The sequence below is a fragment of the Bos indicus genome, chromosome 19 (genome assembly GCF_029378745.1).
Source record: "Bos indicus isolate NIAB-ARS_2022 breed Sahiwal x Tharparkar chromosome 19, NIAB-ARS_B.indTharparkar_mat_pri_1.0, whole genome shotgun sequence".
Lineage (NCBI taxonomy): Eukaryota > Metazoa > Chordata > Mammalia > Artiodactyla > Bovidae > Bos > Bos indicus.
Window position 1 is genome coordinate 14,850,900 of NC_091778.1, and position 16,316 is coordinate 14,867,215.

At 41.7% G+C, this 16,316-nt stretch overlaps 1 protein-coding gene across 7 annotated transcripts in view; it reads right to left on the bottom strand.

Annotated features, from left to right (window-relative positions):
- The window catches only part of ACACA (acetyl-CoA carboxylase alpha), a 286,531-nt gene that overhangs the window by 135,189 nt on the left and 135,026 nt on the right, over window positions 1–16,316 (bottom strand). For all 7 annotated transcript variants that reach the window (XM_070772628.1, XM_070772626.1, XM_070772625.1 and 4 more), the window contains 4 exons: window positions 15,967–16,155; window positions 14,863–14,963; window positions 13,674–13,762; window positions 7,518–7,642 (listed from right to left, as the gene is read on the bottom strand). In XM_070772628.1, coding sequence (XP_070628729.1) covers window positions 7,518–7,642; window positions 13,674–13,762; window positions 14,863–14,963; window positions 15,967–16,155 — 504 coding nt within the window. The remainder of the gene's footprint in view (window positions 1–7,517; window positions 7,643–13,673; window positions 13,763–14,862; window positions 14,964–15,966; window positions 16,156–16,316) is intronic.

A 16,316-nucleotide genomic window follows, 5' to 3' on the forward strand; every position in this document is an offset into this window, starting at 1 on the left:
GTAGGCTACAGTCCATGGGGTTGCAAAGAGTCTGACACGACTGAGCGACTTCACTTTCTTTTCTTTTCTGGGGAACTAGGATCCTGCAAGCTGCAGAGCAAGGCCAAGAAACAAACAAAATAAATAAAATCACCAGCAACAAGACCATAACAAAACAGAAGGAAAGAAGAGGTAACAGTGGGTAGGGAAAACAAGATAAGCTTTTCCTACCTAAATCCCCCTTTACCTAAGAAAGAGAATCCTTTCTGAGGTACTTACTCCAGTCTTCAGAACTACCCTCTGAAAGATCCCAAAACCTAAGCAATGTCCTGGGTAACAGACTCAGCTATCCACCAGGGAAGCCCACTCTGCAAAAAGCCAGGCTAAACTCTCAATACAACAAAAACAAACACAAGCCAACAATAAAAGTCAGCACAACAAAACAGAAACACCAGCCACCTCCTCAACCTATATCGGATTTGATATGGACTGGTTTCCCTCGAAAGGAAATCCAGGTTTGCCTTTCCAGATTACATTAAAATAATCAAATAAAAATGGAGTTACCAGCTTGTCTAACTACAGATCACATTCTAACTAAAGCACACACACACAAAACTACTTAAAAGTAAAGCCTTTTCATTTCTTCTTTCTAGTATGAGAGAGAGGGGGTGACAAAGTGGGTAGAGAAGCTTGCTTTCTGTAAGAAAAGTGAACTATGGAGGTTAGAAAAAAATAATAGGGAAGTAATTATTCATTCACGATCACCACTGACAATCTTCCTGGGCTCCCAGTGATAAAGTGCAGAAACCAGACCTTTCTGGAATATGAAATACCAAACACAGTATGAATAAACCACTACTTCCAATAATTTATCATGCCTTGACTCCTATATCCTCTACTTTTCTTTATGTTCATTTTATTCATTTTTGAGAGTTTGATATTGAAACTCCAACTGAAAAGCTTATTTATCTACTTAAAAAAAATTGTAATATATAGCAGAACTATATGTGACTTTGTTCTGTATATTCCAAGTCTCTTAATGTGTTATACTTTCATAATTTAAAAAGTAAAAGAGAAAAAAAAATTTTTTTAATTATCGTGACTTGAAAATTTTGCATTTGTATATTATTTTCTCCATTGTCATCACTAGAACTTAGGAAAAGATTGGCAATAGAAAATTGTCTTGTAGAGTAATCTTCTCAATCGTCTCCTGTCCTTAGCCTCAACACAGAGTTCAGGTCCTGAAAGAAATCATGAAGGATGGAAGATGATTCTGTTATCAGAACCACCCATCCTAAGATGTAAACCTCCAAGAGGAAGTTTACGGGCCTCTGGTCTAGACACAGATGTCCTTTGGGCCACCGGACAGCCCAGCATCCCCGTCTGACTCCGCGGAACATCCTGTAGCAGTTAACACTAAAGGGTGATGGTGCCAGCGTGTGTTTCCTCAACGCAGAGAGGCAGATTCATTTAACGAGCCTATCTCCTGGTTTGGGGCTTACCTGCATAAATCTGCAAGCCAGGATGAAAATTATTTAGTAATGGCTAAGGTTGATAGCGCACACTTATTTCTTGTTTTCATTCTTAACCTGGGTGGTAGCTAACTGCAAGGAATAGCTCAGATTTGCAGAAATATAACAAGCATGCTTAAATGTCAAAACTTCTGCCAAAGTTATGCAGCTGACTTCCAGGAAAGCCCCATATAGCCAACTTGATCCTCACATCCTAAAATCTGAAGGCAATTCAAAATGAGAAGAATGTGATGTAATGGGTAATGTTCTCGACACATTAACTACTGTCCAGCTGGGTGAGGCACCAATCCCCAAACCAAAAATGGACTGGCAACTTCGTACGGTCACAGCTAGATGTTTCTTAAATTCTTTAATTAGAGGGAAACTGCTTTACAATGTTGCTTTGGTTTCTGCCATATAATAACATAATTCAGTCCTAATTATACATATATCCCCTCCCTCTTGAGTCTCCCTCCCCTCCTCCATGCTAACCCCTCTAGGTCATCACAGAGCACCAGGCTGGGGTCCCTGTGCCATTCAGCAACTTCTCACCAGCTCATAAAAGCTGTGGGGCAGGTTTAACAAGAAATGTTAATATCACCCTTATTCAGGAAACCTGAGTTTACTGAGAAAGGATTTTCTCCTTTATTATGTATTGGATAAAATTATTTGCAGTTATGTTGAGAGAAGGATAGAAGGGTGTTTAAACGCTCTGGGTTTCCCTGGTGGCTCAGTCAGTAGAGAATCCGCCTGCAATGCAGGAGATCTGGGTTTGATCCCTTGGTTGGGAAGATGCCTTGGAAGAGGGCATGGCAACCCACTCCAGTATTCTTACCTGGAGAATCCCTGTGGACTGAGGAGCCTGGCGGGCTGTAGTCCTTGGGGTCACCAAGAGTCAGATATGACTGAGTGATTAAGTGCAGCACAGTCTAAACAAAATCAGAGGCTCCCAGGCACGCCACTACTCCTAGCAAAGCATGGGCCATAACACGTTAATGAGGACCACATCAGAAATAAGGCAAGTAGTGAGGGAAGACTACTCAGAATCAAGGTGGGTACAAGACACATACCCTTTTGTCTAGAGCTATGAAGAGGTTGATCCTTTCCATCAGCACAAAATTTGGCTAAAGAGTCCCTCAAACATCTCTGAGCAAACATTAACAATTTCCTAAGCGTTTTCCTATAAAATTAAGAAATAAGAGCTTTCAAAAAATAAACTTCCTTTGTTTTCAATGTGGCACCATGTTCCTTCACATGGAGAAAACTGGACAAAACTAGCGTTTTACTCAATATTTTGCTCTCCAGATACAGTGAAAGATTGGATGAAATCTGCTAGTGAGACTATGAGGCAAGTGATGCCACCACCTCGAAGGCAGGGTGGCTTCCTCGGAGCAGCCCACATTCTGCAACACTGATTCACAGAGGCTCAATCTTCTTGATTCCCACCCTCTAGGTTCAAAAGTCCCAGACATCACTGTCTAGTTCAGCAAAGCACACCATCGACAGTCCTACTTCTAGAAAGCAGAGATGGGAATGCTGGGCACATAACCATCAATCAGGAAGCCAAGGTAAGCAAAGAAAGGGGGAGCCAACAGAGAATGCAAGCTGGGGGAATGGAACGCTGCCATAGCCAGGTGATAGCCATTAGAGAGAGTAACCCAAACAGCTGAAATGGCTTTTACCAGCCACCCCCACTAATGCAGATGTGAGGTGGGGGACTGGACACCCCCCACCGCCCCCGGAAGAAGGCAGATCGGAGAGCAGTCCTGTCCCAGCCTTCATCCCTGCTCCCCAAGTCACTGCTAGCCGATCCTTAGCTCAGTCACAGCAATTAACTTCTTGTTTTCCAAATCTCTGGGACGAGGTCAAAATAACTGATATTTCAAAAGCAATTTAATGATATAAAAGCCTACAGATGTTTACCAAGTTTTCTTTTGTTGTTGTTTTTTTTTTAAAGACAAATGTGAAATGCCAAAAGAAAGAAAAGGAAGAATCCATCTTTCTGGTTCACATCTTCAACCTTCCTCCTCCTTCCCCCTCCCCTTCCCTCTCCCTCCTCCCAGCCCCTCCTCCCCCTCCTCCTCCTCTCCTTCCTATTCATCTAAACCAAAACACTAAACAAACGACTCTTTTCTCCAAAGAGCTCGGCCTGCTGGAAAGAAAGTTTGGGTACCATCCACGCAGGTAAGAAGTAATCAGGATGACAAGGTGGGGAAAAAAAAGAACTAGCAGCAAGCCAGAGTCCCATTGGCTTCTGCCTGTCCTGACTGGCAAAAGCAGAAAGCACAGCCTCAAACCAGCTCTCTGACAGGGCCCAACGCCTCTGCAGCACCCCCCGTGTAATTACACACTTGAGTGACTGGACTCTGAAGAAAATTGAAGGCCTGAGCTCCGAACAGCTGCCATTTTCTCTCTCCATCACACCAGCGTGATTACTTGAGAAATGAACAGCCCCGGCTCAAAGCTACTCCAGAATTCTCTGAGGAAATATGGCTCCGTGTTCCAATAATGAGATTCTTAAGGCAAGCGTTACTTACAATCACTCCGCAAAAGGAGCGAGCCGAGCCCCTATATCTTACAAATTAGAATTTAAGAAACCCAGCGACAGTCTTGGACAATCATTACTCTTCTGCTGCTCCAAGGTTTCTGGGCTTTGGTCTATTTTTAGTGCAGAAAAACTGTTAAGTCCTTAAAAAGGTAATCATAATAACATGAAAACTCACTATAATTAGCTTTCTAAAATGGCAAATTCTACCCCATTTTTAGGTCCAAACTGACAGATTCTTCCACATCCTCATCATTGCCCTTTCCTGCCAGAAAAGTCTTGGCTTTAACCAAATGAGAGTTAGCAATCCCTTTCATTAAAATTTAAGGGAAAAATCTAATTAGTCAGAGGTTTCTTCCCTCTTCCAATTGAGAGAAAGAAAACCAGCAGGTTGCCAAAGGTAATATCTTCTTTGCTGAAACCTATCACTTGGAGAAGTTGAAATATTACATTGTGCTGATATTTTTTTTTTTCCTTTCAAATGCATCTGCTGGTTTCCCCACCGTCTAGCCATTCTAGGGTAGCAAAGGTAATGAACTCTCCCTATGATTACATATTTTTTAAAGTGGCTATTTCTAAGAAATGTTATATCCTCCAGAGTTAGCCACCTAGGCAGATATCTGAGAGAGTGGCACTGTTGTTAACCAGAGATGAGAAGCAGATAGTTTCCCTTCACTCTGAACCATGCAATAAAATATAGCAGAAGATGTGTAGTTTTTTTCCCTCCAAGAAGAAAGGATGGAATTAAGGTACCAAGAATGCCAATCCCACAAAAAGGCAAGAAAGAAAACCAAAGGAGCAAAAAGGTAATACAGTCTCCCCAAAACACAAACATATAGCAGCGAGGCAATTAATTGTTCACGGAGTACGAAATTGTTCGTGGGATGGGACTGGTGGGGGTAGGTTTTGAAGACCAGTCCTACTGTCCTGATTCCTACCTAGAATGAGCGAGAAAAACCAATGAGTGGAGAGCTTACAAATCATCTTTAAAAATCCTCAAGGCCACAGAAATTCTACCCACTGGTCAAATGTACATCAGTCCCACTCGTGTTTACTAGTCTCCCTTCTCATTGCCTCTTTCTACTAATTCTCAAATTACTGAGTTATGGGGACAAAAGCATGTATCTACTACCAATCCAATAATTGAGCTTCAGTTCAGTTCAGTTCAGTCGCTCAGTCGTGTCCGACTCTCTGCGACCCCATGAATCGCAGCACGCCAGGCCTCCCTGTCCATCACCAACTCCCGGAGTTCACTCAAACTCATGTCCATAGAGTCGGTGATGCCATCCAGCCATCTCATCCTCTGTTGTTCCCTTCTCCTCCTGCCCCCAATCCCTCCCAGTATCAGAGTCATTTCCAATGAGTCAACGCTTAAGACGTCCATATAAATAAGACAGAAAGGGATCAAAGAAGATGAGGAATAAACTTAAGTGTGTTTTGAGTCCGGAAGGAACAGTACTAGACTTCTAACAGTTACTTTTTGTTATTAAGTTTTGGATATGAGAGCCATTGCTGACATTCATAGAACAAACAAAAGTTATAATGGGACTGTACATTGGCTACATAGGGCTTCCCTGGTGTCTCAGTGGTAAAGAATCTGCCTGCCAATGGAGAAGACACAGGTTTGATCCCAGAGTCAGGAAGATCCCCTGGAGAAGGAAATGGTAACCCACTCTGGTATTCTTGCCTGGGAAATCCCATGGACAGAAGAGCCTGGTGGGCTACAATCCCTGAGGTCACAAAAGGGTCAGACACAACTTGGCAACTAAACAACAATGCTGGCTAGATAAGACTCCATTATAAAGCTACTGTCGTGAGTGACAACAGGAATGGGGAAACATGAGGCAACTGCGAGTAGAGCCACGGGCTTTGAGTTCTTGTGTAAGATGATATGAATAAGCCTCTTCAATAAACGGTGCTAGGAAAACTGGACAGCTACCTGTAAAAGAATGAAATCAGAACAGTTCTTAACATCGTACACAAAGATAAACTCAAGATGGATTAAAGACCTAAATGGAAGATCAGAAACTTTAAAACTCTTAGAGGAAAACATAGGCAGAACACCCGATGACATAAATCAAATCAAGATCCTCTGTGACCCACCTCCTAGAATAACGGAAATAAAAACAAAAGTAAACAAGTGGGACCTGATTAAAAGCTTTTACACAGCAAAGGAAACGATAAGCAATGTGAAAAGACAACCCTCAGAATGGGAGGAAAAAATAGCAAATGAAACAACTGACAAAGGATTAATTTCCAAAATATCCAAACAGCTCATACAACTCAATACCAGAAAAACAAACAACCCAATCAAAAAGTGGGGAAAAGACCTAAACAGACATTTCTCCAAAGAAGACATACAGATGGTCAACAAACACATGAAAAGATGCTCAACATCAGTCATTATTAGAGAAATGCAAATCAAAACTACAATGAGATATCACCTCACACCAGTCAGAATGGCCATCATCAACAAGTCTACAAACAATAAATGCTGGAGAGGGTGTGGAGAAAAGGGAACATTCTTGCATTGTTGGTGGCAATGTAAATTGATACAGCCACTATGGAAAATGGTATGGAGATTCTTTAGAAAACCACCATATGACCCAGCAATCCCACTCCTAGGCATATCCCCTGAGGAAACCAAAACTGAAAAAGACACATGTATTCCACTGTTCACTGCGGCACTATTTACAATAGCTAGAATATGGAAGCAACCTAGATGCCCATAGACAGACGAATGGATAAAGTTGTGGTACATGTATACAATGTAATATTACTCAGCCATAAAAAGGAATGCATTTGAGTCAGTTCTAATGAGGTGGATGAACTTAGAGCCTATCATACAGAGTGAAGTAAGGCAGAAAGAGAAATATCATATTCTAACATATATATACAGAATCTAGAAAAATGGTACTGAAGAATTTATTTACAAGGCAGCAATGGAGAAAGAGACATAGAGAATAGACGTGGACATGGGGAGAGGGGAGGAGAGGGTGAGATGTATGGAAAGAGTAACACGGAAACTTATATTATCATATGTAAAATAGATAGCCAATGGGAATTTGCTATATGGCTCAGGAAACCCAAACAGGGGCTCTGCATCAACCTAGAGGGGTGGGGTGGGGAGATGGGAGGGAGGTTCAAAAGGGAGGAGATATATGTATACCTATGACTGATTCATGTTGAGGTTTGACAGAAAACAGCAAAATTCTGTAAAGCAATTATCCTTCAATTAAAAAAATAAATTCATTTTTTAAAATGATATGAATAATTGGCAGAACAATTCTTTCCCAACTGGAGCAAGTTCCTTCAGGTCAAGGGCAAAGACGGGCGTGAGAAACTATTAACCCACAACCCGAGCCCCGCTCATCCCAGAATCACACGAGACAGGAGCTTTCCCTCTGACCAGAGCCATCACAGGGAGAAACACTTTTTCGTCTCGTCAGCCATCCTTACAGGTTCTGAAAAGTGGTACTCACGATAAGCATGGTGACCAGAAGATTCTTCCTGGTGACCTGAGCATGAGAGAAGATGTAGTTCAGCACAGTGTTCATATCACTCTTGTTCTCCTCCCGGAGGGCGAACACGCACTTGTCATAGTGGCCTACGAGCAGCAAAAAGAACCGGTCACCACCATGTACGCACGTTCACATTTACATGCTATTTAGAAAATTAATAAGCAGTGAGAAGAAACAGCTTGAGAATTTTCTTAGGTAGATTTCTATAGAATTGGCAGTGTGGTTTATTAAGAACAACTCTGGGCTAGGAGTCAGGTAATCTGGTATAAAAGCCCTGGGCTCAAAGCTTAGCTCTGTTACCAAATGGGGATGCGCTCCTGGGCAAATCACTTTACTTCTCTAAGTCTTATTTTCATTTAAAAATTTTGACAGGTGGGGAAGGGTGTGTCTTAGGGCCTGAGAGTCCACCCCCGACCCTTACTCTAAACTCTCTTATTTAGCTTCCTGCAATGGTTTCCTTGGGCTTCCCAGGTGGCACTAGTGGTAAAGAATCCACCTGCCAATGCAGGAGACCCCAAAAGACATGGGTTTGATCCCTGGGTTGGGAAGATCCTCTGGAGTAGGAAATGGCTACCCACTCCAGTATTCTTGCCTGGAGAACGCCCTGGACACAGGACCCTGCTAGGCTACATCCACGGGGCTGCAAAGAGTTGGACGAGACTGAGCACACAACCTGAGCAACGTGGTTTCCTTAGAAGAGAGGGTTCAGCTACTTAAAAAGAGATGTCAACACCATTAAACCCCAGCTAGAGATTCTGGTTCCATGTTCCACTCACCAAAACTGTTTCACCTCAACTAGAAGGCGTGGTTTTAGTTCAAAACTAAAACACCCAAACTTATCAATATCCACAAGAAGGATGGCTGCTTCCTCTGGAATCAACATTTTCTCTTCTAAGTCCACAGAATAGTTAAGCAATGCCTAGGAATTCCAAATCCAAACTAAGACACAGATCAGGAAGAACCCTGCATGAAGGTAAAAGGTCTGTAGAGAGATACAGTTATGCGTATTTTCATTGGCCTTTCACAAGGCCACCAGAGGCAGGTTAGTTCTCACGGGCAGGGCTGTGTTTTGCAACAGAAGCGTAAGCCTCAGGTATACCGTAGTGACTTCTACCACGGAATATAAGTAACATTCAGTTCTTTAGAAAACAGCTTACCTCAGAATTAAATTTACAAGTAAAGGAGAATGAGCATCCGAATAGTCTAAAGGGTCAGAATTTTTATGAAATCATGAAAATACTAAAGGATTATCACCTAGTTCAGACTGCATGTTAAGTTACAAACCACAACAGTGGCATTCAAACTGCACTGCCAGGTATTCCTAGAACATCAAGTACAATCAACGAAGGCAACTCTGCTTTTATCTGTTTGGTTTTTTTTTTAAGATTATTCTGATTTGGACCATTTTTAAAGTCTTAATTGAATCTGTTACAATATTGCTTCTATTTAATGTTTTGGTTTTTTTGGACAGGAGGTAAGTGGAATCTTAGCTCCCTGACCCGGGATCAAACCCACACGCTCTGCATTGAAAAGCAAAGTCTTAACTGCTGGACCACAAGGGAAGTCCCTTATCTGTTTTAAATATTAGTGACTGACATAAGATTTTTTTCAAAATCAACCTAAATATATTTGAAAAACAGTGAACTTCAGTATTTAGAGAGCTGCCAATTTCATAAAATATCCATTTGGGACAAAATGGAAGCTGTTGGTTATCCTATATAAATTCATATTTCTCCCTAAAGTGACAACAGAAATATATCTTGGTAATGGAAATTACTAGGGCCAGGGGAAATATGAAGAACATTTACCCAGGGGAGAGGCAGCAGAGACACTAAGCAGAAAGAAAGCAATGATGCCAAGTACCTCTTTTAAAAAAACTTTTTACTGCGACACATACATTCAGAAGAATAAACGCCCAAGTAACTACCATCTATCAGAACATTTTTAGTATCTTTGAAGGATCCTATGTGCTCCTCCTCAAAAATAACCACTAAACTGAATGTTACGTTAATCGTTCTTTTGCTCTTTACATGTATCACAAATGTGTGTGTGTACATATATATATGTATCCATGAATGTATATATTCACTTTTCCTGTTTTCAACTTGGTAACAATGGAATGTTTGGATCCTTCTGTAACTTGTTTCTTTCCCTGACCATTATGTTTTGGATGCATCTTGGTTCCATTTTCACTGCTGTAGACTAATCCATTGTAGAAATATACTAGAATTCAACTATCTATTCAACTTGTGTATATTTGGGTTGTTTCCAGTCTTGTTTGCTATTAATGAATAATGATGCCACCAACAGTCCTGAATATGTCTCCTTAATAAACATGTGTAACAGTTTCTCTAGAGCATGTCATCTAAGAGTGAAATTGGTAGGTTGAAGAATATAAATAAGTTCAATTCCATCAGGTACTGATGAACTGGTTTCCAAAGTGGTTGTAACAATTTGCACTTCTACTTATACAAGTGGTGGAAGATGATGTGAATTTTAAATTTTTGCCGATCTTATTGTGGTTTTGGTTCATAGCTCTCTAATTAGTAAGATCGAACATCTTTTCATTGATCATTTGGGTGTGATCATTTGTGCTTCCTCTTCTCCAAATTATCTTTTTTTTATCTTTTGCCCATTTTTCTATTAGGTCATCTTACACTTATTGACTCAAGGCAGTGCTCTACAGATTCTAATCCTTTCTCAGTTGTTACGATTTATAAATATCTTCCTCCACTTTATGGCTTGTATTTTCAAAGTCTTTTTATGGGATCTTTTCATGAACAGAATTTCTTAAGTGATGTCAACTTATTTATCCTTTTCCTTTATAGTTTGTTCCTGCTGATTTTACATGACAAAATCTTCTTGGTCTTGAGGTCATAAGGATATTCTCCTAAAAATTAAGTAGTTTTGCCCCTTTAGTATGTGTTTAAGTTTTAAATTAATCTGGAATCGATTTTTGTGCATCTTGTCTAGGCTAGGGATCTTTTTTTTTGGAGGGGTGGTGGCAAATGAATAATCCATTACCCAGTAGCAAACTGTCCTTTCCCCATGACTTACAACACATGCCCTGTTGTAGTTTTTCATGTATCTGCCTCTGGGTTAACAGAGCCAATGTCCCATTGTTCTATTAATCTGCCCTAACACCAATATCACAATCTCTTCATTAATATGGCTTTATCTCAAATCTTGATATTTAACTGGACAAATACCTCCATAGTGTATTTCTTTAGAAGAATCTTGGTTACCTTTCATGTGAATTATAGAACTAGCCCGACAAATTCCATAGAAATACACTAGTAAGATATTTATTGCAAAGTCAATAAATCTACATATGAACTCCGAGAGAATCAACACTTTGCAAATATATATATTCCAATCCAAGGCCATGATATTTATCTAGATCTTTATTATTTCTACTGATTACAACTTTCTCCAAAAAAGGTTGCAAATTTTTTTGTTAGACTTATTCCTCAGAATTTCATATTTTGGGTTGCTATTTCAAATGGAATACTTTTCTAAACTGTTCTACTATAAAATTTTAATTTTGTATATTGACTTTTTAAATTAAATTAATTAATTAATTAATTTTGGCTGTGCTGGGTCCTTGCTGTGGTGCAAGCTTTTTTTCTCCCGCTGCAGAGAGCAGGTGCTACTCTTTAGCTGTGGTGTGTAGGCTTTTCATTGCGGTGGCTTCTCTTGTTGCGGAGCACGGGCTCTGGGGTGCGTGGGCTAAGTGGTTATGGCTCACGGGCTTAGTTGCTCTGTGGCATATGGGATCTTCCCAGACCAGGGATCGAACCTGTATCTCCCATGTTGGCAGGCAGATTCTTTACCACTGAGCTCCCAGGGAAGCCCCATATACTGACTTTTGTATCCAGCAACTTTGCTAGATTTTAAATAATTCTAATAATAAACATGTGGATACTTTGAGGCTTTCCGGGTAGACCTCATGTCATACCTAATAGTGGCTGATGTACTTCTGTACTCCTTTCCATACCTTTACTCCACTCCTCATACTTTTTATTCTTTTTTCTTGCCTTACAAAAGCAGCTGGGATATCCACTATGATGCTGAAGAGCAGTAATGATAGCAGGCATCCTTGTCTTATTTTTAACCTTAAAGAGATTGCTTTCAACATTTTACCACTATGTATGATGTAGCCTACAGATTTTTTTGTAGGAGAATTTTACATGATAAAAAGTACCATTTCATTCTCAGTTGGGCAAGAACTTATCATGAATGGATATTCAATTTTGTCAAAGGCTTGTATCATCCATATCTTAAGATGATGGCCATGTTTTTTCCTCTTTTTATCCATTACATGATAAATGATTCACATATTAATCAAGCTTACACTAGTGGGATAAAGACAACTGGGTTGTGACGTATTATTTTACACACTGCCAGATTCAGTCTGCAATATTTACTTGAGTATTTCTGCTTGTCATGAGCGGCAGAGTCATCCTTTAAAGATGGAAAAATGAGCAAAACAGAGCAAAGAGCATGAAGAGGCAATCTTTCAAATTCTGTGGCGTTTCACTGCCATCTTGTGGCAGAAAGCAGTATCTGCAGTATGGAGCTTTAAAATCTTAGCCACAGTGCTTTAGAGACGGAAATTCTGAAAGAGAAGGGAATACCAGACCACCTGACCTGCCTCTTGAGAAACCTGTATGCAGGTCAGGAAGCAACAGTTAGAACTGGACATGGAACAACAGACTGGTTCCAAATAGGAAAAGGAGTACGTCAAGGCTGTATATTGTCACCCTGCTTATTTAACTTACATGCAGAGTACATCATGAGAAACGCTGGACTGGAAAGAAACACAAGCTGGAATCAAGACTGCCGGGAGAAATATCAATAACCTCAGATATGCAGATGACACCACCGTTATGGCAGAAAGTGAAGAGGAACTAAAGAGCCTCTTGATGAAAGTGAAAGTGGAGAGTGAAAAAGTTGGCTTAAAGCTCAACATTCAGAAAACGAAGATCATGGCATCTGGTCCCATCACTTCATGGGAAATAGATGGGGAAACAGTGGAAACAGTGTCAGACTTTATTTTTCTGGGCTCCAAAATCACTGCAGGTGGTGACTGCAGCCATGAAATTAAAAGACGCTTACTCCTTGGAAGAAAAGTTATGACCAACCTAGATAGCATATTCAAAAGTAGAGATGTTACTTTGCCAACAAAGGTCCGTCTAGTCAAGGCTATGGTTTTTCCTGTGGTCATGTATGGATGTCAGAGTTGGACTGTGAAGAAGACTGAGCACCGAAGAATTGATGCTTTAGAACTGTGGTGTTGGAGAAGACTCTTGAGAGTCCGTTGGATTGCAAGGAGATCCAACCAGTCCATTCTGAAGATCAGCCCTGGCATTTCTTTGGAAGGAATGATGCTAAAGCTGAAACTCCAGTACTTTGGCCACCTCATGTGAAGAGATGACTCATTAGAAAAGACTCTGATGCTGGGAGGGATTGGGGGCAGGAGGAGAAGGTGACGACAGAGGATGAGATAGCTGGATGGCATCACCGACTCGATGGACATGAGTCTGAGTGAACTCCGGAAGTTGGTGATGGACAGGGAGGCCTGGCGTGCTGCGATTCATGGGATCGCAGAGAGTCAGACACGACTGAGCGACTGAACTGAACTGAACTGAAGTCATTAGTGACACTATACAGAGAAAGTGACGGATAAACTCCACCCAAACGATACACTGGAAAGCATTAGAAAATCTGAGCCTTTTTCAGATGCCTGTTGTTCATTCCATGGATGAGCTGCTGAGAGGCAAGCTCTTCGGATAGGCTTTCTCAATTTCAGCCTGGTCTGACTCAACTAACCCTCACTATACAAGGTCAAGAAGAGGCCAATGGGAAATGCTAATCTCTACTAGAAAAATTATGTCAGCTCTCTTGCAGAAGCACACTGATTCAGTCTCATCAAGTTGTGTTTTGTTGTTCTTTCTTTGGTGTTAGTGGGACAGAGCAGTTTAGTTTTTAAGGGACTGGTGAAAGGAGGAAGATGGCTGTTCGTGTCAAGTGTTGGTGACAGGATGGACTGGCTCAGCTATCGCTCAGCCCTCGAAGGAGATGCTCTCGGGTACAGAGCCTCAGGAAGGAGCTTACCGTTCTGGAATTGTGTCTCTACTCGCAGGTACTGCCGCAGCAGGTCCATCACCACAGCCTTCATGTGTCCTCGGATGCCACTGCGGTACCTAGGCAGACAGAGGAAGGTATAAATAAATAACATGAATTTAAGTCTAGAAGAAAATCCTGACAGGCTAACACCATTAAATAACCAACCATGAAATAATAAACCCAAAGCTTACTAGGCCTCCTATAGAACAGCCTTCCCTGTGTATATAGGACAGGACAGAAGCCAGTCTAGAGTCAATTAACCAGGTCAATTTAAAGTCAAGCCGGCCTCCCTGGTGCTCGGTGGTTGAGAATCTGCCCGCCGGTGCAGGCGACGCAGGTTCGATCCCTGGTCTGGGAGGAACCCACGTGCCGTGGGGCAACTAAGCCTGTGCGCCACAACTACTGAGCCCGCGTGCGGCAACCACTGAAGCTCGCACGCCCTAGAGCCCGAGCTCCGCAGGAGAATCCACCGCCATAAGAAGCCAGTGTAGCCGGCAGCTAGAGAGTAAACCCCGGTCACGACAATTAGAGAGGATGTATGCACAGTGATGAGGACGTGGCACAGCCAAAAATAATAAATAAATAACATAAATCCAAGTCTAAAAGAAATGTGGCCACAGACAAGACTTTTTTCTTATAAAGAAATGGAGAAAAAGAGAGAGAGAGAGAAAACAAAAGCAAAACCACTTGATAGCCCTACCCAACAACACACTGGTTCAGTCCCTCATTGCTAAGCAGAAACGATCACCACAGCCTTGAAATGGCTAAGGGAAATCTGAAAAATTTATGAATATCTCAAAGTTGAAAAAGTCCTGTGAAGATGCCTTTAGCCCAATAGTTGATCCCATGAGCTAATAAGAGTAAATGTCAAAGAGGGCCCTATGCCAGAAGAAAAATTACGTGTTCAAGGGAAATTGTAAGGAAAAAAGAAGACAGTGAGATTCATGCCTTAATAATTGATGGAAAGATGCCGAATAGAAAGAAGTCATCACAAACGCTGAGTAGGAGAGTTAGCTCACGATTCTAAGATATTTAGTAGACGTAGGTATTTTCTAAGATACGAGGTGCTGTCTAAGTTCTCTAAGGTGACCTGAAGGTAAACCTCTTTGTGATTACTGAGAAGGAAGGAAGGTGTGGGGACGGGCAGGTCTGGGACTCTGGAGTTCCATGTACCTACCTCTGCACCAGCTGGACGATGCTCTGAGTGTTCATGAAGAAGACTTCCCGTTCAGATTTCCGGTTCAGTGTGGCTGCGTGGCTGTCTAGGATGTTGGCAATCTAAAGTATAAGAAAGGAGAAAAATGAAGCCCAACTCAACAAAGGGACCTAAAACATTAGCCTGCATAATAGCATCAACACTAGGAATCCTGTTGTTGTTTTAATTGGAGTATAGCTGCTTTAATGTTAATTTTTACTGTACAACAAAGTGAATCGGCTATAGGTAAACATATATCCCCGCCCTCTTGAGCTTCCTGCCACCTCTGCCGCCATTCTCCTCTCCAAGTCATCACCGAGCAGCGTGCTGAGCTCCCTGTGCTGCACAGCACTTCCCACTACCACCTGTTTCCCACATGGCAGTGTCTACACGGCAGTGGCACTCTCCCGATCCGTACCACCCTCCCCTTTCCCGACGGCGTCCATGTGTCAGCTCTCTATGACTGGGTCTCTATTGGAATCTTCATCATTGTAACATGATTATTTCTATCTTTCACATGTTGAGAGCAGCTGAATGCTACTAGGCATAGTTTAGGGGTTCATTCATGATAAATAAGAAAGCAACGTCTCTGTCTTTTCACCCTTTGCCAGATGAGCTAAAGAGTGACCACAAAAACTAGCGCCTTACCAGAGGTCCTGACAGGCAAGACATGCTTAATGCCCCACTTGTCCAGCTTTAGTCCCTACATGTAAGTCTGGATCAGAGGCACAGAGTAATCAGCATGCTGCACAGGTAGTGAGGAAGTCTCTGATGAAAGAGCTACAAATATCCGCCTGCTTTAGAATCATGAAAGTACTTCTAACCAGGGTGCCAGCCCCAGGGACAAACCTCTATGGGGTACACGACTAATATGCTTTTGTCTTAACCACAGATATCCTACATTTCACACCCAACACTTAACTTACTGGGCTTGCATCATGAGGCAGTTTTGTAAAGTGCACAATGCTTAAAACTTCAAAAGTACAACATCCAGGCAGTGAGGAGGATCCAAACAGGAAGGACTCCCACTGCATGAACTCTAGGGCGGGCAGCCAGCAGAACATGGCAGCGTTAGTCTGTAAGTACCTGCTGGCTGGGAAACTGACAGAGCACGGATGTGATGTTGCTGGCATACTGAGCCATTTCCTTCTTGATAGACTTTTCCACGTTGGGCGGGATACGACCAGAGACGCTAGTCATGATATCCTGCAATTCTAGGAGAGGCAAGGAGGGGTCTCTGAGGGTCTTCATCAACCGTTCAACCCAGTCTTTCACCTGAGAAGAAGGAAATGATAAAATAGGATCTGGACAAAATTAACACAATCCCCCAAACAAAATTATATGTCTGAACTCACTACCATACAGTATAGCATACCACGCTTTATTGTGCACTGCTTTATTGCACTTTGCAAATATTGCAGGTTTTTTTTTTTTAA